The sequence below is a fragment of the Oncorhynchus masou genome, chromosome 1, assembly GCF_036934945.1.
Source record: "Oncorhynchus masou masou isolate Uvic2021 chromosome 1, UVic_Omas_1.1, whole genome shotgun sequence".
In the NCBI taxonomy this organism is placed as follows: Eukaryota; Metazoa; Chordata; class Actinopteri; order Salmoniformes; family Salmonidae; genus Oncorhynchus; species Oncorhynchus masou.
This window is the reverse complement of record NC_088212.1, coordinates 44,335,631-44,359,082: the sequence shown is the minus strand read 5'-3', so window position 1 is coordinate 44,359,082 and position 23,452 is coordinate 44,335,631. Positions and strand designations below refer to the sequence as shown.

Genomic DNA, 23,452 nt, shown 5'->3' with positions numbered 1-23,452 from the left:
CTTTGTAATTGAAGCTATTGTGTTCTTGCTATTGTCACTGTCTCCTGGAGTATGTCCCAAATGGCACCCTATTCTCTATATAATATACTACTTTTGACTTTTGGACCCTGGTCAAGAGTAGTGCCCTATTTAGGGAATAGGGTTCCATTTGAGAAACAGCCCAGGTGCATTCCGTGCCTTGTTTGCTTGCTCAACCTACCCACTCCAGGGAATGCAACTGACTTCCTTGTAGAGCAGGGTTGTGGCTCACTCACTGCTGTCGCCAAATTATGCAGCTTTCCCTACCATCCTGAGGGAGACTCAAGGTGCTCAGGTGGAATACTTTACCAGGAACCTATAACTGACCATAGGATTCTCTTCTTGTTTATGTTTTAAGTGTTAGAGGGAGAACCTGTAAGTAACCCTTTTTTTGTATATATTTAACAATGATTTAAATACATATTTAAAGGCAAGATATATTTAAGGAAGTCCTTCTTGCTTGCATGTGGTTGATTATTACATGTGAAAGACTGGCATACTCTTTAAAAGTCACCCAATCAAGATCTCCCTGCCACGTCTGCTGAGTATGAGCACAAAGCTGGTTGTTCTTGTTTAATGATGAAGATCAGCTAATTATTTTATTTGTTGTGTTATCCCCCCCCCCCTTCTTAAAGGCTACCACACCAGGTCGTCCAGTTATTACATTGTAGGCCTACATGAAATTCTCAGTGTAATCTCGTTATTTTCTTCATTGCACTCAGACTTGTCAAGGTTATCGGTTAATTATGGAGTCTGGGTTTTGAAAAACAACAGGGGCGATATAAACTACAATGGCTCTATATCAAACATTTAAAAGTGTGAAAATGGATGTACCCGATTCTCTTTAAAATTGCAGTATACAATTCTTCTGCTTCCCACTTGTCCTAAATGTTTTGTGGTATAACTTGTCCTTTATATAAAACTTCATACCACAGGAGGAGGATGTTGTACACAGAGTTTCTGCGGTTGTGGGACGAGGCGGTAAAGGCAGTGGATGCCAGAGACTGGCAGGGAGCCCTGTCTAAACTCAACCAGATCACTGAACCTACCTCCCGGACTCTGTTTCTGACCGCCTCTGCTCACCTCGCCTTGGGGCAGCTGGAGCCTGCCATCCAGGTCAGTCTGGAGGAGAGTGATTAATCAATATCTGGAGTGTATGGGTGTGCACGTGTGTGTGTGTGTCATATTTATCTGTCACCCTGTGTTGCCAAGGCTCTAGACCAGACCATAGCAAAGGATGAGCGACTTGCAGTTGGCTTCTTCCAAAGAGCTGGAGCATTCATGATGGCTAGCAGGTAAGTGATCACTGTACAACATTATGGTTCCTCTTAGGTCTACTGATGTTCTGTCTTTTATTAAAGTAAACAACAGGTTGAGTCTGTACAGTTTTTAGACATTGGTTAACCTATGAAGGCAAATCACTGTTTATTCATTCTTTGGATTACAAGAGACATTTAGCTGATAGCCATTATATCTGACACCTCCTTGCTGCTGTGTGTGGGTATGTGTGTGGTGCGTGCATGCGTGTGTGTGTGTGTGTGTGTGTGTGTGTGTGTGTGTGTGTGTGTGTGTGTGTGTGTGTGTGTGTGTGTGTGTGTGTGTGTGTGGGTATGTGTGCAGGCTGGAGGAGGCTCTGAATGACTGTACCTCGGCTCAGAAACACATGAGAGGGAACATGGTCATTGATTACAAACAGCTGGGGCTACGCTACAAGCTCTACAGTTGGCAGGTACAAAAGACTTACACCATGCTCTTAAAAGCGTACACTTGTATCATACTAACACAAAGCTCTTAAAAGCGTACACTTATATCATACTAACACAATGCTCTTAAAAGCGTACACCTGTATCATACTAACACAATGCTCTTAAAAGCGTACACTTGTATCATACTAACACAATGCTCTTAAAAGCGTACACTTGTATCATACTAACACAATGCTCTTAAAAGCGTACACTTGTATCATACTAACACCATGCTCTTAAAAGCGTACACTTGTATCATACTAACACCATGCTCTTAAAAGCGTACACTTGTATCATACCAACACCATGCTCTTAAAAGCGTACACTTGTATCATACTAACACCATGCTCTTAAAAGCGTACACTTGTATCATACTAACACCATGCTCTTAAAAGCGTACACTTGTATCATACTAACACCGTGATCCTATAGGTGGACTTGTATCATACTAACACCGTGATCCTATAGGTGGACTTGTATCATACTAACACCGTGATCCTATAGGTGGACTTGTATCATACTAACACCGTGATCCTATAGGTGGACTTGTATCATACTAACACCGTGATCCTATAGGTGGACTTGTATCATACTAACACCGTGATCCTATAGGTGGACTTGTATCATACTAACACCGTGATGCTATAGGTGGACTTGTATCATACTAACACCGTGATCCTATAGGTGGACTTGTATCATACTAACACCGTGATCCTATAGGTGGACTTGTATCACACTAACACCGTGATCCTATAGGTGGACTTGTATCATACTAACACCGTGATCCTATAGGTGGACTTGTATCATACTAACACCGTGATGCTATAGGTGGACTTGTATCATACTAACACCGTGATCCTACAGGTGGACTTGTATCATACTAACACCGTGATCCTATAGGTGGACTTGTATCATACTAACACCGTGATCCTATAGGTGGACTTGTATCATACTAACACCGTGATCCTATAGGTGGACTTGTATCATACTAACACCGTGATCCTATAGGTGGACTTGTATCATACTAACACCGTGATCCTATAGGTGGACTTGTAGCATACTAACACCGTGATCCTATAGGTGGACTTGTATCATACTAACACCGTGATCCTATAGGTGGACTTGTATCATACTAACACCGTGATCCTATAGGTGGACTTGTATCATACTAACACCGTGATCCTATAGGTGGACTTGTATCATACTAACACCGTGATGCTATAGGTGGACTTGTATCATACTAACACCGTGATCCTACAGGTGGACTTGTATCATACTAACACCGTGATCCTATAGGTGGACTTGTATCATACTAACACCGTGATCCTATAGGTGGACTTGTATCATACTAACACTGTGATGCTATAGGTGGACTTGTATCATACTAACACCGTGATCCTACCGGTGGACTTGTAACTTATAGGTGTAGACTTACACCACAGTCTTATAGGTGTACATATAATAACATTCTGTATTAGAACTGTAATAAAATAGGATCTCCGTGCAGGTGTAGTTTTTACCTTATATGTGTGCACCAGGTACCAGTAGTGGAGTAAAGTATGATTAAACAAGATTCTAAATGGATCTATGACAATCCAAATGTATATAGTGTCAGATATAATGGTGTCAGATATTTGAATTAAGTTTGCATCCCAAATGCCACCCTATTCTCTTTAAAGGGCACAAATGTTGGTCATGTGACTTGTTATAATAGGGCTCTTGTCAAAAGAAGTGCACTATATAGGAAATAGGGTGCCATTTGGGGTGTACACTGAGAAATATGAGAATATCCCCAGTTCCAATATGTCAACACTTTCATTGTGCAGTTCAGAAGCCAGATACACCACCTGGTAGGGTTCTTTGACAAAGCCTCATTGAAGGAAGGGGGGGGGGGGAGTTTCTGAGGTTACACAATATTAAATACCTCTCATAATGAAGATAAGACATATTACACATTCCTACCCCATGTTCACCTGTGGCTGTGTTTGTCTCAATCTGGGCTACCGACTATGTGTCTGTCTGTCAGGCGAAGGCATTCTTGACATAGGAATTGCATAGGAATTTATTTCCCCAAATCTATCAGCTAGAACAAATGTGTTTATTGTTTTTGGTTTATTAACCACATTTGTGAGACCTTTATTGATTCAAGTTGAATTACATATTGTCTGTAGCACCCAGACAAATCTATATCTTTTTGTTAAGGGATGAGGCGTCACCAAAGTTTTCAATTGCAGCATAATTTAACTCTCTCATGGGCTGTTGTTGAGTATTACTTGTCTGTGTGAGCATATGGAGAGTGTACAACAAGATCAAATCAAACTTTATTTGTCACGTACCGAATACAACCTTACCATGAAATGCTTACTTAAGGGCTTGTTGTGTTGTGACAAATAAAGTTTGATTTGATTTTGTTATTATGGCCCACTATTCCTATACTGCATTACTTTTGACCAGTGCACATAGGGCTCTGGTTAAAAATAGTACAGAAGATAGGGAATCGAGTGCACTATATAAGGAATAAGGTGTCAGTTGTGACAGTCTCTCTATGGTTGTCCAGGTCTTGTACAACACAGCAGCTGTCCACTCTAGACTGGACCAGTTGGACAAAGCCCGGGACATTCTGATCTCAGCCTCCCAGGAGAAAGGAAGAGGGGGGCGAGGAGGGAACATGGAGGTGGCTTTAGACATGATCTCTGTAAGTACACGATCAGAAACATTCACTAAAGACATCGGAAATCTCCCCACAAAGAACCAGAGGTTGTTTCTCACTGATCAAGTCACATGGCCAGGGAAAAGTCCTGGCTATATCCCCACATAGTCTTTTGACATTGGCATGATGGTGTGTGGTGTCCTGTTCTACATGGCTACATTTCTCTTTGTGCTGAGTTACTCTCTCTCTCTCTCTTTGTGTGTGCGCGTGCATGCGTGCGTGTGTGTCCATCCCCAGAGGGGAGAGGTGCTGCCTGTCCTCCTGGTGCCAGAGGGGCAGGTGTTCCGCCCCAGGAAACAGGACGTAGAACAGCTGGGAGAGAGAGACTTCCTGGGCAAACCAAAGGTACAGTAAATCCACACCACTCTCTGTCTCTCTGTGTGTGTGTATGTGTGCGTGCGAATTGAATCAGATTTAATCGCAGATTGGCCTTTCCTGTGCTTTCAGGTCATTTCCTCTATGATTCCCAATGATGACTTTGGTGGATTTGAACCTCTCAGGGTTCAGGTAAGGCTGAGTAATGCTGTTAGAACAGCATTGGAATTACACAGAACCTTGTGTGCATCATAAATGGCACACTATTTCAGGGGTCGGCAACAGGCAGTTTTTTTTTTATCCCTTCAAATATTTGAAAAAATACAGTTTTGGGTAAAAAAAAATGACTGTAAAATTACAAGAAGCTCAGCAGAAATTGACTTTATTTTAGGACATCTGTTCCCAAGTATCCCCCCCCCCAAAAAAAAATAGACATACTGTATGTCTCAATGTGATTAAGGTATGACATTATTGTTATTTTCAAATACAATCTCTTTTTGGGATTAATTGTGGTCAATTTGCAATGTACACATTATTATTATTTTCTGCCCCCCACCCCACACCCAAGTAGTGCACTATAAAGGGAATAGGGTACCATTTGGGACACAGCCCAAAGCCCATGCCTTCTGCTTCTCCCTCTGACTGTGACTCTGTCCTCTGAACAGAAACCTGGATACTACGAGCCCAAGGTGGATAGAGTGGAGTAAGTTACATTATTCACATTGATATTTAATTATGTTCCCAAAATGAATGTCATTGGAGCAGGAAAATGAGCAGGGACATCATAGGAAAAGCTCAGAGCTGATATTTGAATCTAAAGAATATAATATGGTGTTAATATGGTGGGTTGAGTGACATGGTGTCCAAAAGTAAAATTGTGTGAGTTTATTTTTGGTGCGGCAGTGGTTAGAGCATTGGACAAGTAACCGAAAGGTTACTAGTTCAAATCCCTGAGCTGACAAGGTACAAATCTGTCATTCTGCCCCTGAACAGGCAGTTAACCCACCGTCATTGAAAATAAGAATTTGTTCTTAACTGACTTGCCTAGTTAAATAAAGGTAAAATAACATTTGGGGTTTTCACTCTCTGCACTACAAGTGAGAAAAGCATGGTAGTGTGCATGTTTACCCTTTACTTCTAATGGTGTATTTGCCTCCCCGTAGGGATTCTCGCTACATGTGTCTGCGTACCCCTTACATATCCGGGGGCCCTGGTCAGCTGACGGTGCCAGGGGGAGCCATTGTGTTTGTCTTCAGTGATATGGAAAGAGATGGACTGGCCACGGTCATACACGATGGACAGGTGAAAGACCCCTGTAACTAGTGGTCGCTACTCCATAGTAGAAGCTATCAATGATGCTTGAATTACAAAGCACATAAGAACAATGCAATACTTCCACATTCCAGACGAGGCTGTGCTGCTCACAAGAGCTGTCTGGCAATTGATAGGCTAGTAGGCCATTTATAGCTGTATACAGTATTTAACTGATAGACTATTTATATTACACATTGGAACTTGGACTCCACGCTGTCGGGGCTATCCGTTCCATCACTCGTAGGCTTACCAGTGTTCACAAAATGGAGGTTGCTATCATGAGCGCCGCTGGGTCTCTGGCAGTCATCAGCTTGGTTTTCTGGGAGAGGAGGTGGAGAAGGAGGGACTATCACTAGAGGAACTGTCACTATTCTTGAGGGGAGGAAGAAGAGGAGGAGCAAGGCCACTCATTGCCGGGCAAGGGCAGCAGGGGCTCTGTCGGGAATGGGAGGTTGTTAGTGCTGGCTGCTGCATAACTAGGTCTACTAGCTTCCTTCTGCGATGGTGTTTCGTAATCCGAGGACGAGGTGGTAGCTTTGAGGATGCTTATCCTCAGTAATTTGGCACAAGATTGATTTTTTACAGTGTTTTTGTGCAACCCTGGTCTTTCTTGCCTTTTGTTTATCCATCTTGAACAACGCACTCACTCCACCCGAGTTCAACCTGATTCATTTCACTTTTTTGATACTTGATAGCCAATCAGGTGAGAAGGCCGAGGCGGCTGAGAAATGGGCTAATTAAATGCATGACAACTATATTGTCTGTCTGCCTCACCTACTACCATCTAGACTGGACAACACAAACACTTCGCTTGCTACGTGTGGAAATGAAAAAAAAAGATTTATAAAAAATTAACAAATAAATTGGACAATGGGGACTGCGGGGGTTTCCACTACGCCAGTGCACCTACTCATTTTATTGTGGCCTGTCTTCTTTCTGTATGATTGTGTATCTATGCCTTTTGATATTTGACTACCACTCATCTTTCATTTTGAATTTATTTCTTCATTTAGAAAGGACTTGTCCCCATGACACTGCTAGACCCAGTGGATATCAAGAAGTCCAAAGGCAGGAGAAATAATAAAGTAAGATTTTGCGTTTCTATTATTTTACAAAGACAATGTCTGTTATAGAGGTGAACTAAATGTGCCACTACATTTAGGAGCAGCTTCATTTACATTTTTTTTTTTTTAAATTTGGGCTATTTAATCTCTCAATTTTCAATTTTAGAGGAATGCTGAACAGAGCATTATCTCCACTGTACCCCCCCCCCCCCCGGACTTAGTGGGGGAAAAGTGATGTGTCAGGGAAGAAGTTGCTGTATCACAATGTACTAAAGTTGCACCTGCTTAACACTTCTAGATGTAGAGGACAGACAGGCTTGTTGAATTCCCTTGGATTTTAACGATGAGGGAGAGAGGCGTCATAAAAGGAATAGCAATTATTAGCCCAGCCTCTCTGGATAGTTCACTGCTGTAATGGAAAGCACAGAGAGAGATCTGTTACCTTGACTACCCTGTTCTGATGTGTCCTCCACAGAGTATTCCCAGTGGGATCCCCCTCCCACCGGGCCTCAGGCCGCCCACTCGCCCACAGAACCAGCCCAGCCCCATAGCATCTCCTCAGGGTAGGCTCAACTCATTTAACCCCTCTGGCAGAGGACAGGACAAGGGGATGGAGCCAGGCCAGAATCCATCTAAACTAAAGCACCTTTTGTTGTTTATTTAATTATAACAGTCGTCATTCTGGCATTCCCATGTACAGTCCTACTGGTATAAATGTGATCATTTTGAAAGCCTCTTCACTGAGTGTTTTAATGTCGTACTGTAATTCATCTGCAGAGAGCCCAGTTAGACAGACACCACCACCATCCTATGCCTCTGCCACCCACCCACCAATCAGTTCCACCCCGCTACGCAAGTACACATCCACAGTAGACAGCCCCACTGAACTGGTGAGTAAAGGGCCTGACTTAATCAGTGTTTGTATCTGAGTTTGTAGCTGTTAATCACCAGCGAAATAATACATTTTAAAGATAAAATTAAGATGATGATCATGTCATTTATTCCTCTAAAGATAGCAGGTGAAAATATGTAGTCGATCTGTCCTCAAGTTGTACTGTAGGATATCTCACAGAATGTGTATCAGCATGATTCAAAGAAGGGTCAAGGTTTCAACGTTTATTTTCCATGTGCACAGGAAACAAGAGGTATGAAACAGTACAGGGAAATTCTTACCTTGAAGGCTATTTCCCAACAAAGCAGTGATGATGATAATAATATAGATAATTACAGAAAGATATATATTTTCAAAAAACTCACAACAACTACAATGTGAGTTAAAGAAGCGTGAGAATGCAAGTATATACAGGTCAGTGCCAGCACCTTATTCAATGTGCAGGTGTACAGGAGTAATCACTTGACCCCCACAAACTATGTTATACTATACTTCCTTCCAGCTGGGTTTACATATGGTTTACATATACATTATTCTGATGGAGTTGTGTATAAATAGAAAATCATTTTATGACTCATAAAGTGTTGTAGTGGTGTAATGAATAGAATGCTGATGATGTGCCCTGATTAAGTCGAGAGAATGCCTATGAGAGTGAGATGTCAGATAAAAAATATGTTATTTTGTGCCTCAGCATGTCATTGACCTGAATTTTTTTCATAAGAAGAAATGACCTCTTAAAATCTCCCTGATGCCTGTGCCAAAATGTAATGGACTTCTCGTGTGAAGGCTGCTATACTTTCCAATATGATGCCTGACTGGCTGGCTAGGGGAAAGAGAGGTTTCAGGGAGAGTGTTCTACACTAGACTAGACTTCCCCATCTCTGTCCAGGCAAAAGCTGCCAATCCAGTTATACTGTCAGGAGATACGTTTTTTCTGAAAGCTTCCTTATGATCATTCACTCATGTTTGTTTCCTATACATACATGTAGAAAGTGCTTTTTGCAGAATTTGTTAATTTTTTTTTGTGCAGATACTTCCCATGCCATAGAATTTACATGTTTTCTTACAGGATCCCACTTCACCTCAGGGAGCAGAGGCTGGGTCTGTGGTGGTAAAGGTGCATTACAGATACACCGTGGCTCTGAGTGTCCCTTTAGGCACGCCGTACGATGACCTACAGGAGAGAATTGCACACAAATTGGGGCAGCCAGCTTCACACTTGCGCCTCAGGTAACTGCAGACCTGCCAACCCATTTCTGTCATTTCAGTGATGCTATCGCACTAAAATATAACCACTCACCCTCATGTGTGTCCACTTTACCCCCCCCTCTTCCTTTCTCCCATTCCCTCTCCTCCCCTCCTTCCTCCTCCTCTTCCTCTCCTTACCCCTCAGACACAGGCAGCATGGCTCCCAGGTGCTGAAGCCTCTGGATGGGGAGGAGGGGCTCAGGGCCCTGCTGGAGGTGGCAGAGGCAGGCAGAACCACACTGTGGTGCCAGGTGAGATCCACAGGACTCAGGCAAAATGTATTGCAGCATATAGGGAATAGGGTGCCATTTTGGACAAAGACCTATAGTGTATCCCTCTGGAATAATCAATAGTACAATATACTGTATGTAGCACAGGGCCATTTTGAATTTAAATTCATCAATGTATTGTGTGGCTAATTTCTGAGTAAAAAATAACTTGTTATGTTCCTCTGCTCTCCCTGTGTCAGACTGAGGACCGCCTGGACAACCGTACCATTCTCTACCAGATGGTGGCACTGTATGACTATGCAGCAGAGGGCCCAGAGGACTTGGAGTTCAGTGAGGGAGACTCTATTGACATTCTCAGTGAAGGTAATGGAGAATGAGAAATTATGAAGTCTTGTGCTTTTTAAGTGCACAGTAAGTGCGTAACCTCCTGTTCTGACAAATGACTCTCCCCCCCTCTTTCCCCCATCTGTCTACCAGTCAACGAGGAGTGGCTGGAGGGACACTGTGCTGGTTACATTGGCATCTTCCCCAGCTGTTTTGCCTACCGGGAAGAAGAGACCCCCACAACCAGGGGTGCAACTTTCACTGGGGACAGGGGGGGTCATGTCCCCCCCACATTCTAAAATGGCATTTTTGCCTCCCCAGTTGTTGCATTGCAATGTGATACAAAAAAGAGGCAAAGGTGTGCTTTAGGACCATGCCTCCGAGTGGTCGGGTAGGCTGTTTGGAGTGTTCAGCCAGCTGGATTTAGGACCGCTCGGATACCACAGAGCAGGCTGACAGGCTGTCTGAAGGCAAGTTTTCTGGAAGGGTGGCTGGACCGGCACGGGAGAGTTGAGCATAGTTCAGTGTGTATGTGTTGCGCTTTTTCACAGAGTTGTAAAAATTGGCTACTCTTTAGGCGACTGATGTAACTGACAAGGTAACTAGTGTTTATTCGCAGTGCTGAGCTAGTATTGTAACTGACATGTAACGTTAGCTACTGAGGTGAATGAATTAGCTACGCTAGCTAGTACTGTAGCTACCACAGCCAGGTCAGTTCTAGCATCTAGCTATCTATCAGATAGCGATATGAGGTGGCTATTATTACTATCTAACAGCAGTTGTTTGTATGGAAATGTTTTTTGGCCTTCGTTTTGTTCTGTTTCAACAGAAGTAAATGAACTTGTGAAGCTTTCACAACTTGATGTACCGTTAGAAAGAGAGAGCTGGCAAAAGGTTGGCTAATGTTAGCTATGATTTTTGATCACACTAGACCTGAATGATCACACTAGACCTGAATCAAATGATGAAACCATCAGCCAAATGATTGAAAATTGATATTCTAATGTTTTTTCAGTGCAATGTGAGTTTTTATTAGTCAGTATGGCAATGTAACTTTATTGATCTATCAGTTTCCCTAGCTAATTCCCTGCTTTTCACACTGACACAGTAATAAACAGCTCTAACATTACAGGCTCCACTGTCATGGTGCACAGTAGAGGTCTGAGCAGGACTGATTTCTTAATCTGCAGTTTTTCATATCGCACTCCACCTGCAACCACCCGCACTGCTGGCTTTCTGTCTGACTCCCACCTGCTACTGCAAGAACGTGTCCCAAACCCAACCACAGTCCCTCAATGTTGTTTTAGGCGTATGTGACTCAGCTTACTTGCCAGCCATGGTCCAAGACATTTTGCGCCCTATAGTCAATATCAGATGCGCAAAAATAACTTAAGAAATAGTTTAAATTACCAAAGATTCGGCACATGGCCATAATATTAAGCTATCTGTATTACTGGGCAGCCAGTATGCTAGATGTAGTTTGAAGAGAGTAGAGTAGGAGAGACTTGCACTTTCTCTTGAGCTATTTGTATAGCCTACCTTTTAGGAGTTGGAAGATTATCAGAAGGAGAAATATGGGTGATCTATTTCTAGGCAATATAGTAAAGTATTTAGGAAGGCATTTCCTCGGAAAGAGAACTGCCCCGTGCTTCTTCGCCCATGCATATGCTATAGCCTACTCTATTTAATTGAGACCACACAATCACCTGATGTCGCAGGTATGGCTACTGAACTTGAAGCAGCAAGAATTATGACAACGACACTTCCTACATTTTGCATAGGCCTATAGGATATAGTCTACCTTTTACAAGGCAGATACAAATAAATGGATAATCAATAGTTATTGAAAATGAAAAGGTTCAACGCTCGCTTAACATAGTAGTCTAACCTTTGCGCGTGTTGTGTGCCTTTTCTTTTTTCCTCAATGATGATTCCAAAAGAATATTGCACTTTGACTCACGTTGGTTGAGCGCCCTCCACTTCTTTCCATTATCAAAAGCATATTTACTTACAGACACTGTAGTAAACTACAGTCTAATCATATTTAAGTTAATTTCATATTTAAATTAACTACCACGTGATTCTCCACCCAGCCTACACTATTTTAACGAGACCAGACATACTAGGCGCGCTTGAACTCTCACGCCCAACGAGGAGAGGTAGGCTACCTAAATTGAAACAGCGAATTCTGAGTGTGAATAAAGATGTGTTTTTAATACAATAGATAGGGTAACGCATATAAAGCAGAAAACGGACCCTTTCCAAATAATCTAGAGGACAACAAAAATATTTAATCCTAAAAAACGTCTCTCTGACCGCCAGCAGCATGAAAGATGCAGACCAAGTCGCAATGATCTCTGTCGCCACCCGCAGGCATTTTTCAGATGACATGTAAAACAAAACATCTGAGGAAAAGCTATTGATGATGATGATGATGAATAGATACAGATATGTTTGAATGCCCAGTCATGTATATATAATGTCAGACATAAATTACTGTAGTTTAAGACCATCCATAGAACATACTATATGCCAGCGATACTGGGAAAAAAAGAAATGTCATTCCTCTGCTGGAGGTGTAAAACACAACATGGGACATGTTTGTATATGTTAGGGTCTTGTGAAGGCTGGCTGAATTCTGGCAAAGAGTATGTTTTCTTATCTCAGCATGTCTACAGATTCTCCCTTCTGCCTGTTTTGTTTGCTTAGCAATGTTGATACCGGAGACTGTTGTCTGAAGAAACTGTGTAGCCAAGCATTTATAGCAGCTAAGAAAAGGTTGGTTATCCTCCAACAATGTCACAATAGATGGCAGAAATGTCAAGTTCATGTATCACTAAATTTGACTTGTTACAAGGTTATGGGTATACTGGGCAACTTTCATAAGGTCTGCAGACGACACTACAGTGGTAGGCTTGATTACCAACAACGACGAGACGGCCTACAGGGAGGAGGTGAGGGCCCTCGGAGTGTGGTGTCAGGAAAATAACCTCACACTCAACGTCAACAAAACAAAGGAGATGATTGTGGACTTCAGGAAACAGCAGAGGGAGCACCCCCCTATCCACATCGACGGGACAGTGGTGGAGAGGGTAGAAAGTTTTAAGTTCCTCGGCATACACATCACGGACAAACTGAAATGGTCCAACCACACAGACAGTGTGGTGAAGAAGGTGCAGCAGCGCCTCGAAATAATATTGATTACATAAAAACTATGATAAAACATGGAATCATGTAGTAACCAAAAAAAATGTTAAACAAATCAAAATATATTTTAGATTCTTCAAAAGAGCCACCCTTTTCCTTGATGACAGCTTTGCACACTCTTGGCATTCTCTCAACCAGCTTCATGAGGTAGTCAACTGGAATGCATTTCAATTAACAGGTGTGCCTTATTGAAAGTTAATTTGTGGAATTTTTTTCCTTCCTAATGCATTTGAGCCAATCAGTTTTGTTGTGACAAGGTAGGGGTGGTATACAGAAGATAGGCCTATTTGGTAAAAGACCAAGTCCATATTATGGCAAGAACAGCTCAAATAAGCAAAGATCAATGACAGTCTATCATTACTTTAAGACATGAATGTCAGTCAATGCGGAAAATGTCAAGAACTTTAAAAGTGCAGTCGCAAAAACCATCAAGCGCTATGATGAAATTGGCTCTCATGAGGACCGGCACAGGAAAGGAAGTCCCAGAGTTACCTCTGCTGCAGAGGATAGGTGCATTAGTGTTAACTGCACCTCAGATTGCAGCCCAAATAAATGCTTCACAGAGTTCAAGTAACAGACACATCTCACATCAACTGTTCAGAGAAGACTGTGTGAACCAGGCCTTCATGGTCGAATTGCTGCAAAGTAACTACTATTAAAGGACACCAATAAGAAGAAGAGACTTGCTTGGGCCAAGAAACATGAGCAATGGACATTAGACCAGGGAAATCTGTCCTTTGGTCTGATGAGTTCAAATTGGAGATTTTTGGTTCCAACCGCTGTGTCTTTGTGAGACGCAGAGTAGGTGAACGGATGGTTCCCACCATGAAGCATGGAGGAGGACACACTTACTACTACTAAAACACACTTACCAGCATGGCTACCACAGAATTCTGCAGCGATAGACCATCCCATCTGGTTTGCGCTTAGTGGGCCTATCAATTGATTTTCAACAGGACAATGACCCAACAGGCCTCCAGAATGTGTATGGGCTATCTGACCAAGAAGGAGAGTGATGGAGTGCTGCATCAAATCAAATTGTATTGGTCACACGTGATTAGCAGATGTTATTGCGGGTGTAGCGAAATGCTTGTGCTTCTATCTCTGACAGTGCAGTACTATCTAACAAGTAATATCTAAAAAATTTCACAACAGATACCCAATACACAAAAATCTAAGTAGGAATTAATTAAGACTATATACATATGGACGAGCGATGTCAGAGCGGAACGGACTAAGATACAGTAGAATAGTACAGAAAAAACAGTATACAGTATACATATGAGATGCGTAATGCAAGATATGTAAGCATTAAGTGACAAAGATACCGTAGAATAGTATAGAACACAGTATATACATATGAGATGAGTAATGCAAGATATTTACACATTACTAAGTGACTAAGATACCGTAGAATAGTGTAGAAGACAGTATATACATATGAGATGAGTAATACCAGATACATAAACATTATTAAAGTGACTAGTCCTCCATTCCTTAAAGTGGGCAGTGATTCCTAGTCTATGCCTATAGGCAGCAGCCTCTAATGTGCTAGTGATGGCTGTTTAACAGTCTGATGTTCTTGAGATAGAAGCTGTTTTTCAGTCTCTCTGTCCCAGCTTTGTTGCACCTGTACTGACCTCACCTCCTGGATGATAGCGGGGTGAACAGGCAGTGGCTCGTGTGGTTGATGTCCTTGATTATCCTTTTGGCCTTCCTGTGACATCGGGTGGTGTCGGTGTCGGTGTCCTGGAGGAGGGCTGGGCAATATGGCCAAAATATTATATCATGGTATTTTTTTTTTAATTGGACGGTAATGACAGTATTTGACGGTATTTTTAGTTTTTGAATAATACAAGTTTTACGTTTGCTTTACGAGTAGTGAGTGATCCTAGGGTGGCAACACATACATTCTAAGTGATTTCAATTAGTCTTTCTCCATTCTGATTGTTTTATACTGTTCAATTCAACTTCAACCAAAACAAATTTCAGCCCTTTTATCATTTCTGCATTTCCTGCACTCAATTGCAGTGGTGGAAAAAGTACTCAATTGTTATACTTGAGTAAAAATAAAGATACGTTAATAGAAAATCACTCAAGTTAAAGTGAAAGTCACCCAGTAAAATACTACTTGAGTAAATGTCTAAAAGGATTTGGTTTTCAATATACTTAAGTATCAAAAGTAAATGTAATTGATAAAATGTACTTAAGCATCAAAAGTAAAAGTAGAAATCATTTCAAATTCCTTATATTAAGCAAACCAGATGGCACCATTTATTTTTAAATTTTTTAATGTACGGATAACCAGGGGCACACCAACACTCAGACATAATTTACAAACAAAGCGTTTGTGTTTAGTGAGTCCTCCAGATCAGAGGCAGTAGATGACCAGGAATGTTCTCTTGACAAGTGCATGAATTGGAACATTTTCCTGTTCTGCTAAGCATTCAAAATGTAACGAGTACTTTTAGGTGTCAGGAAAAATGTATGGAGTAAAAAGTACAGTATTTTCCTTAGGAATGTAGTGAAGTAAAAGTTGTCAAAAATAAAAAATAGTAAAGTAGAGTACAGACACCAAGAAAACGACTTAAGTAGTGTCGTGGAGAATCGTAACAAAATTTAACACTTACAAGAACTTGTGAATTCAATATCGGCTTTTAATACAAACATATCAGAAGCCTAGATGGTCCACGGAACACACACTTGTCCAGAGCACTGGCTCTGATTGATACACATACAACATATGAGTCATATGAGTCCATCCCACATGTCCATATGCCACCATTATATCCCAATCTGTGCATCCTGCTTGTTCAGCTCGATAACGCCCATATCTGCTTTCAGTCCAGTTATAATGGTGACAAGACCTCTTCATGTCCCAAAAATAATACATGCCCATCTTATGCTATGGGCCCCCTTACGTTCAGCCTGGTGTGTTCTTTGGTATGTCTGTCCTTATTAGGACTCGTAGACTATGTGTCTCTTCTGACATTCCTTCAGCATCTTCATGTCCTAAAAAGATATGGCCTATGTCTATAGTCCATCAGTTGGTAATTTTGCTGACCCCCTCCTTTGTATGTCCCTCTGACCTTGGTTTGTCCAGCTGTCCTATGCTCTCATGACCTTACTCTGGCCTCCTGTCCTATACAATGGACAATGCATTTTACCAGAATGGCAAATGCACTCAAAGTGTATCTTTCTCTTGTGTTACAGTATTATGTTTCTCCCTATATGTACATCTTTCTCCCACAGTAGTACTTGAAAGTATTTTTACTGAAGTATTTTACACCACTGCTCAATTGAGATAATTTCCACACTGCCACGTAGGGTTGCACGATATGGGCAAATATTCTAGGACTTATTTTTAACCAAATGTTGCAATTGCGATTTGACTTGTGAATTAGAGCAAAACTGTTGGAACCATGGAAATAGAATGACTATTCTAATTCTATAGTTAGAATATAATAGTGGACACTTTGAATAGTGTTGTTTGAGATGACAACTAATTAAAATGGCAGGGAGGAGTTATTGTGACATGATAGGAACTGAAGTGTTGAGAAATGTTTCCTAGGAGACCCTATACAGTGTTGCCACTCAGACCTCTCTAGCGACACATTTTTAAAAAATTGACGAGCGACTTTTTCTTGTGTTATTGGAGACCTTTGGAGACTGACGTGAAAGCACGTATCGTTCTTACTCTTCTCAATTTGCAGCGGGTGCTGCCGTGGGCCCCACCCCCATCCCAAAGCACTCACAGACGGCCCAGTCCTCGCACAGCAGTCCCTCCCAGCTGCAGTCAGAGCAGGAGATGTTCACCCCTCCACATCCAGACTGCAAATGAATAACGCATGCGGGAAGCCGCCGCTGGCTGATCCCGCCAAGGTATACATTCAGGGAGGGATGTAAATGTAAAATGTTCTTTGTCTAAAATAAACCACTGCACAAAAAGAAATCACTGCATTTGACTCACACAGCCTTAGTTACTTACTCACCTTGTCCACTGTGTGTGTGCCTCTCTGTGACATAAGCTAAACGTCCAGCTGGCTAGCTCATCATGTCTCAGTCAAACTATACACTCAAAAATACAGAAAGGAGTGTGAATCAAACCCTGAATTCAAAGGCTGGTTGAAGCCATTTATTGGAGATGATACACGGGCATACTGCCTGCATTGTAAGGCTGATTTCTACGCCAAACTTAGTGATGTAAAAAAATATGACAACTCAAAAACATACTCAAAGGGCAAAGCCTTATAACAGTTCCACCCAAAACAAGCTGCCATTTATGGTTAAAAAAATTGACTCTGCAAAAAAGGCTGAGGCCACCATGGCATTAGCTTTCGCTGAACACTGTTCCATGCTGGCATGTGATGACATTGGAGAAGCATGTAGAGCTGCTTTCTCCGACTCCACTGCTGCTACCCACTTCAAAGTGCACAGAAATTATTAATGGTGTTCTAGCACCATACTTTCTGAAAATGTTGGTCGCAGATGTGGGTGACCAGCGTTTCAGCCTCCTTCTCGATGAGTCCACGGATGTAAGTGTTTCAAAGTACCTGGGGGGTTGTGATAAGGTACTTTAGTGACACCAAGCAGACAATTGTATCAACATTTCTGGGGCTTGTTGAGTTGGAGGGAGGAGATGCCAAATCTATAGCCGGTGCTGTTGTGGTTTTCCTCGAGAGAAGTGTTGTCTTAAAAAAGAGAAACTCCTGGGGATAGAGACTGACAAAGCCTCTGTTATGACGGGGATTAACAATGGGGTCCATAAAGTGCTGAAGGAGGAGTATGACCTCAAATATCTGGTTCTTATTTGCTGTGTGTGCCACTCTGCAGCTTGCTCATTTGTAGTTATAAACATATTTGGGTGTTTTTTTTTGTCTCTCCCACAACATTATTTCTCTCTCCTACAGCGTCCATCACAATTACATGCACATGGCCAATTATGCGAATTAGGTGATGACATCATTTAGCTACTTCTAGCGACTCTTAGGACAGCCAGTAGCTACTTTCCTTACTGAGGAGTTGGCAACAATTCCCTATAAGCTTTGGCTACATTGCATGTTTTCTCTTAGCTACTTCATGTAGCTAACATATGCTTGCTTTGCATATTCCTCTTTGATTTAGAAGATACTGTTGCGCAAACAACATGCTGATTTAGGTCCAGACCATCACTAGTATTATCAGGCTGTATTAGCTAGCTGCGTTTGCTCTTACTCAGTACATTTATTAGCTAGCTAGCTATTAGCGGCTAACAAATAGCATCTCACAAGATTTAGGGCAACTTGCTAAGAAAAGACAAACTAGCTGTTTGCTGATGTAAGAAACACAAACTAATAGTGCCATTATAGAACGCTAGTGGATTTATATTAAGAAGCAAAGTGAAAACAGCATTGTTGTCATCAACATTGTTGCATGTGCTGCATTGACCATGCAGACTGAACACAAATGTCTCGTGGTTGAGGAACATCAAATTCCCTCCTTGAGTGACAGGGAGCGTGGCTAGGTCTGTGTAGAAAGTGGCATGGAGAGAAAGAGCAGAGAGAGATGACTCAAGTAGTGAAGTAAACTATGACAATTTAAATTACACATGGCGTATCACATTTAACAAACCAAACATTCAAATACCGGTATAGAAGGTAAAGTAAAAACCCAAACCGGTCCCTGCATCAATACCGGTATATCATAAAATACGGTATATCGCCCAGCCCTATCCTGGAGGGCTGGTAGTTTGTCCCCGGTAATGCGTTGGGCACCACCCTCTGGAGAGCCTTGCGGTTGGGGGCGGTGCAGTTGCCGTACCAGGCGGTGAAAGAGCCCGACAGAATGTTTTCAATTGTCCATCTGTAAACATTTGTGAGGGTTTTAGGTGACTAAGTTGATGAGGCTCTGTTGCTCCTTCTTCACCACACTGTCTGTGTGGGTGGTCCATTTCAGTTTGTCAGTGATGTGTACGCCAAGGAACTTGAAGCTTTCCACCTTCTCCACTGCAGTCCAGTTGATGTAGGTATGGGGGTGCACCCTCTGCTGTTTCCTGAAGTCCACGATCATTACATTTACATTTACATTTAAGTCATTTAGCAGACGCTCTTATCCAGAGCGACTTACAAATTGGTGAATTCACCTTCTGACATCAGTGGAACAGCCACTTTACAATAGTGCATCTAAATCATTTAAGGGGGGTTGAGAAGGATTGCTTTATCCTATCCTAGGTATTCCTTGAAGAGGTGGGGTTTCAGGTGTCTCCGGAAGGTGGTGATTGACTCCGCTGTCCTGGCGTCGTGAGGGAGTTTGTTCCACCATTGGGGGCCAGAGCAGCGAACAGTTTTGACTGGGCTGAGCGGGAACTGTACTTCCTCAGTGGTAGGGAGGCGAGCAGGCCAGAGGTGGATGAACGCAGTGCCCTTGTTTGGGTGTAGGGCCTGATCAGAGCCTGGAGGTACTGCGGTGCCGTTCCCCTCACAGCTCCGTAGGCAAGCACCATGGTCTTGTAGCGGATGCGAGCTTCAACTGGAAGCCAGTGGAGAGAGCGGAGGAGCGGGGTGACGTGAGAGAACTTGGGAAGGTTGAACACCAGGCGGGCTGCGGCGTTCTGGATGAGTTGTAGGGGTTGAATGGCACAGGCAGGGAGCCCAGCCAACAGCGAGTTGCAGTAATCCAGACGGGAGATGACAAGTGCCTGGATTAGGACCTGCGCCGCTTCCTGTGTGAGGCAGGGGCGTACTCTGCGGATGTTGTAGAGCATGAACCTACAGGAACGGGCCACCGCCTTGATGTTAGTTGAGAACGACAGGGTGTTGTCCAGGATCACGCCAAGGTTCTTAGCGCTCTGGGAGGAGGAAACAATGGAGTTGTCAACCGTGATGGCGAGATCATGGAACGGGCAGTCCTTCCCCTGGAGGAAGAGCAGCTCCGTCTTGCCGAGGTTCAGCTTGAGGTGGTGATCCGTCATCCACACTGATATGTCTGCCAGACATGCAGAGATGCGATTCGCCACCTGGTCATCCGAAGGGGGAAAGGAGAAGATTAATTGTGTGTCGTCTGCATAGCAATGATAGGAGAGACCATGTGAGGTTATGACAGAGCCAAGTGACTTGGTGTATAGCGAGAATAGGAGAGGGCCTAGAACAGAGCCCTGGGGGACACCAGTGGTGAGAGCGCGTGGCGAGGAGACAGATTCTCGCCACGCCACCTGGTAGGAGCGACCTGTCAGGTAGGACGCAATCCAAGCGTGGGCCGCACCGGAGATGCCCAACTCGGAGAGGGTGGAGAGGAGGATCTGATGGTTCACAGTGTCGAAGGCAGCCGATAGGTCTAGAAGGATGAGAGCAGAGGAGAGAGAGTTAGCTTTAGCAGTGCGGAGCGCCTCCGTGATACAGAGAAGAGCAGTCTCAGTTGAATGACTAGTCTTGAAACCTGACTGATTTGGATCAAGAAGGTCATTCTGAGAGAGATAGCGGGAGAGCTGGCCAAGGACGGCACGTTCAAGAGTTTTGGAGAGAAAAGAAAGAAGGGATACTGGTCTGTAGTTGTTGACATCGGAGGGATCGAGTGTAGGTTTTTTCAGAAGGGGTGCAACTCTCGCTCTCTTGAAGACGGAAGGGACGTAGCCAGCGGTCTGGGATGAGTTGATGAGCGAGGTGAGGTAAGGGAGAAGGTCTCCGGAAATGGTCTAGAGAAGAGAGGAGGGGATAGGGTCAAGCGGGCAGGTTGTTGGGCGGCCGGCCGTCACAAGAAGCGAGATTTCATCTGGAGAGAGAGGGGAGAAAGAGGTCAGAGCACAGGGTAGGGCAGTGTGAGCAGAACCAGCAGTGTCGTTTGACTTAGCAAACGAGGATCGGATGTCGTCGACCTTCTTTTCAAAATGGTTGACGAAGTCATCTGCAGAGAGGGAGGGGGGGGGGGAGCGGGAGGAGGATTCAGGAGGGAGGAGAAGGTGGCAAAGAGCTTCCTAGGGTTAGAGGCAGATGCTTGGAATTTAGAGTGGAAGAAAGTGGCTTTAGCAGCAGAGACAGAGGAGGAAAATGTAGAGAGGAGGGAGTGAAAGGATGCCAGGTCCGCAGGGAGGCGAGTTTTCCTCCATTTCCGCTCGGCTGCCCGGAGCACTGTTCTGTGAGCTCGCAATGAGTCGTCGAGCCACGGAGCGGGAGGGGAGGACCGAGCCGGCCTGGAGGATAGGGGACATAGAGAGTCAAAGGATGCAGAAAGGGAAGAGAGGAGGGTTGAGGAGGCAGAATCAGGAGATAGGTTGGAGAAGGTATGAGCAGAGGGAAGAGATGATAGGATGGAAGAGGAGAGAGTAGCGGGGAGAGAGAGCGAAGGTTGGGACGGCGCGATGCCATCCGAGTAGGGGCAGTGTGGGAAGTGTTGGATGAGAGCGAGAGGGAAAAGGATACAAGGTAGTGGTCGGAGACTTGGAGGGGAGTTGCAATGAGGTTAGTGGAAGAACAGCATCTAGTAAAGATGAGGTCGAGCGTATTGCCTGCCTTGTGAGTAGGGGGGAGGTGAGAGGGTGAGGTCAAAAGAGGAGAGGAGTGGAAAGAAGGAGGCAGAGAGGAATGAGTCAAAGGTAGACGTGGGGAGGTTAAAGTCACCCAGGACTGTGAGAGGTGAGCCGTCCTCAGGAAAGGAGCTTATCAAGGCATCAAGCTCATTGATGAACTCTCCGAGGGAACCTGGAGGGCGATAAATGATAAGGATGTTAAGCTTGAAAGGGCTGGTAACTGTGACAGCATGGAATTCAAAGGAGGCGATAGACAGATGGGTAAGGGGAGAAAGAGAGAATGACCACTTGGGAGAGATGAGGATCCCGGTGCCACCACCCCGCTGACCAGAAGCTCTCGGGGTGTGCGAGAACACGTGGGCGGACGAAGAGAGAGCAGTAGGAGTAGCAGTGTTGTCTGTGGTGATCCATGTTTCCGTCAGTGCCAAGAAGTCGAGGGACTGGAGGGAGGCATAGGCTGAGATGAACTCTGCCTTGTTGGCCGCAGATCGGCAGTTCCAGAGGCTACCGGAGACCTGGAACTCCACGTGGGTCGTGCGCGCTGGGACCACCAGATTAGGGTGGCCGCGGCCACGCGGTGTGGAGCGTTTGTATGGTCTGTGCAGAGAGGAGAGAACAGGGATAGATAGGCACATAGTTGACAGGCTACAGAAGAGGCTACGCTAATGCAAAGGAGATTGGAATGACAAGTTGACTACACTTATCGAATGTTCAGAACGTTAAGCTTACGTAGCAAGAATCTTATTGACTAAAATGATTGAAATGATACAGTACTGCTGGAGTAGGCTAGCTGGCAGTGGCTACGTTGTTGACACTACACTAATCAAGTCGTTCCGTCGAGTGTAATAGTTTCTACAGTGCTGCTATTCGGGGGCTAGCTGGCTAGCTAGCAGTGTTGATTACGTAACGTTACGTTAAAAGAACGACAATAGCTGGCTAGCTAACCTAGAGAATCGCTCCAGACTACACAATTGTCTTATTGTCTTAGATACAAAGACGATACAAAGACGGCTATGTAGCTAGCTAGCTACGATCAAACAAATCAAACCGTTGTACTGTAATGAAGTGAAATGAAAATGTGATACTACCTGTGGAGCGAGGCGGAATGTTGACCGGGTTGTTGAAGTTCAATTCGGAAGACGTTGGCTAGCTGTTGCTGTTGGCTAGCTAGCTAGCTAGCTAGCAGTGACTCCTACGTTAAGGACGACAAATAGGACGACAAATAGCTGGCTAGCTAACCTCGGTAAATTAAGATAATCACTCTAAGTCTACACACTCTAAACTACACAATTACCTTGGATACGAAGACAGCAAAGACAGCTATGTAGCTAGCTAACACTACACTAATAAAGTCGTTGAGTGTAATAGTTTCTACAGTGCTAGTGGACGTTAGCTAGCTGCTGTGCTAGTGGACGTTAGCTAGCTGCTGGGCAGATAGCAGTGAAGACTACGTTAGGACGACGAAATACGATAATTACGCAATTATCTTTGATACGAAGACGGCTATGTAGCTAGCTAAGAAGAAATTGCTAAGATTAGACAAATCAAACCGTTGTACTATAATGAAATGTAATGAAAAGTTATACTACCTGCGGACCGAAGTGTAGATGCGACCGCTCGCTCCAACCCGGAACCGGAAACATCATCTCATTTGTTTTGTTGACGTTGAGCGAGGGGTTGTTTTCCAGGCACCACACTCCCAGAGCCCTCACCTCCTCCCTGTAGGCTGTCTCATCATTGTTGCTAATCAAGCCTACTACTGTTGTGTCGTCTGCAAACTTGATGATTGAGTTGGGAGGTGTGCTTGGCCATGCAGTCATGGGTGAACAGGAAGTACAGGAGGGGGCTGAGCATGCACTCTTGTGGGGTCTCAGTGTTGATGATC

General features: G+C 43.8%; 1 protein-coding gene across 1 annotated transcript; it reads left to right on the top strand.

Annotated features, from left to right (window-relative positions):
• The first annotated feature begins 153 nt into the window (after positions 1-153).
• On the top strand, positions 154-11,018 carry LOC135545018 (NADPH oxidase activator 1-like). Its single transcript, XM_064972682.1, has 16 exons — positions 154-393; positions 954-1,134; positions 1,231-1,313; positions 1,639-1,747; positions 4,321-4,458; positions 4,711-4,818; positions 4,921-4,980; positions 5,454-5,491; positions 5,952-6,090; positions 7,116-7,187; positions 7,642-7,729; positions 7,944-8,056; positions 9,128-9,288; positions 9,452-9,557; positions 9,776-9,899; positions 10,014-11,018. The coding sequence occupies exons 2-16, from the start codon at positions 961-963 to the stop codon at positions 10,157-10,159; spliced, it is 1,659 nt and encodes a 552-aa protein (XP_064828754.1). The 5' UTR covers positions 154-393; positions 954-960; the 3' UTR covers positions 10,160-11,018.
• Positions 11,019-23,452: the final 12,434 nt, after the last annotated feature.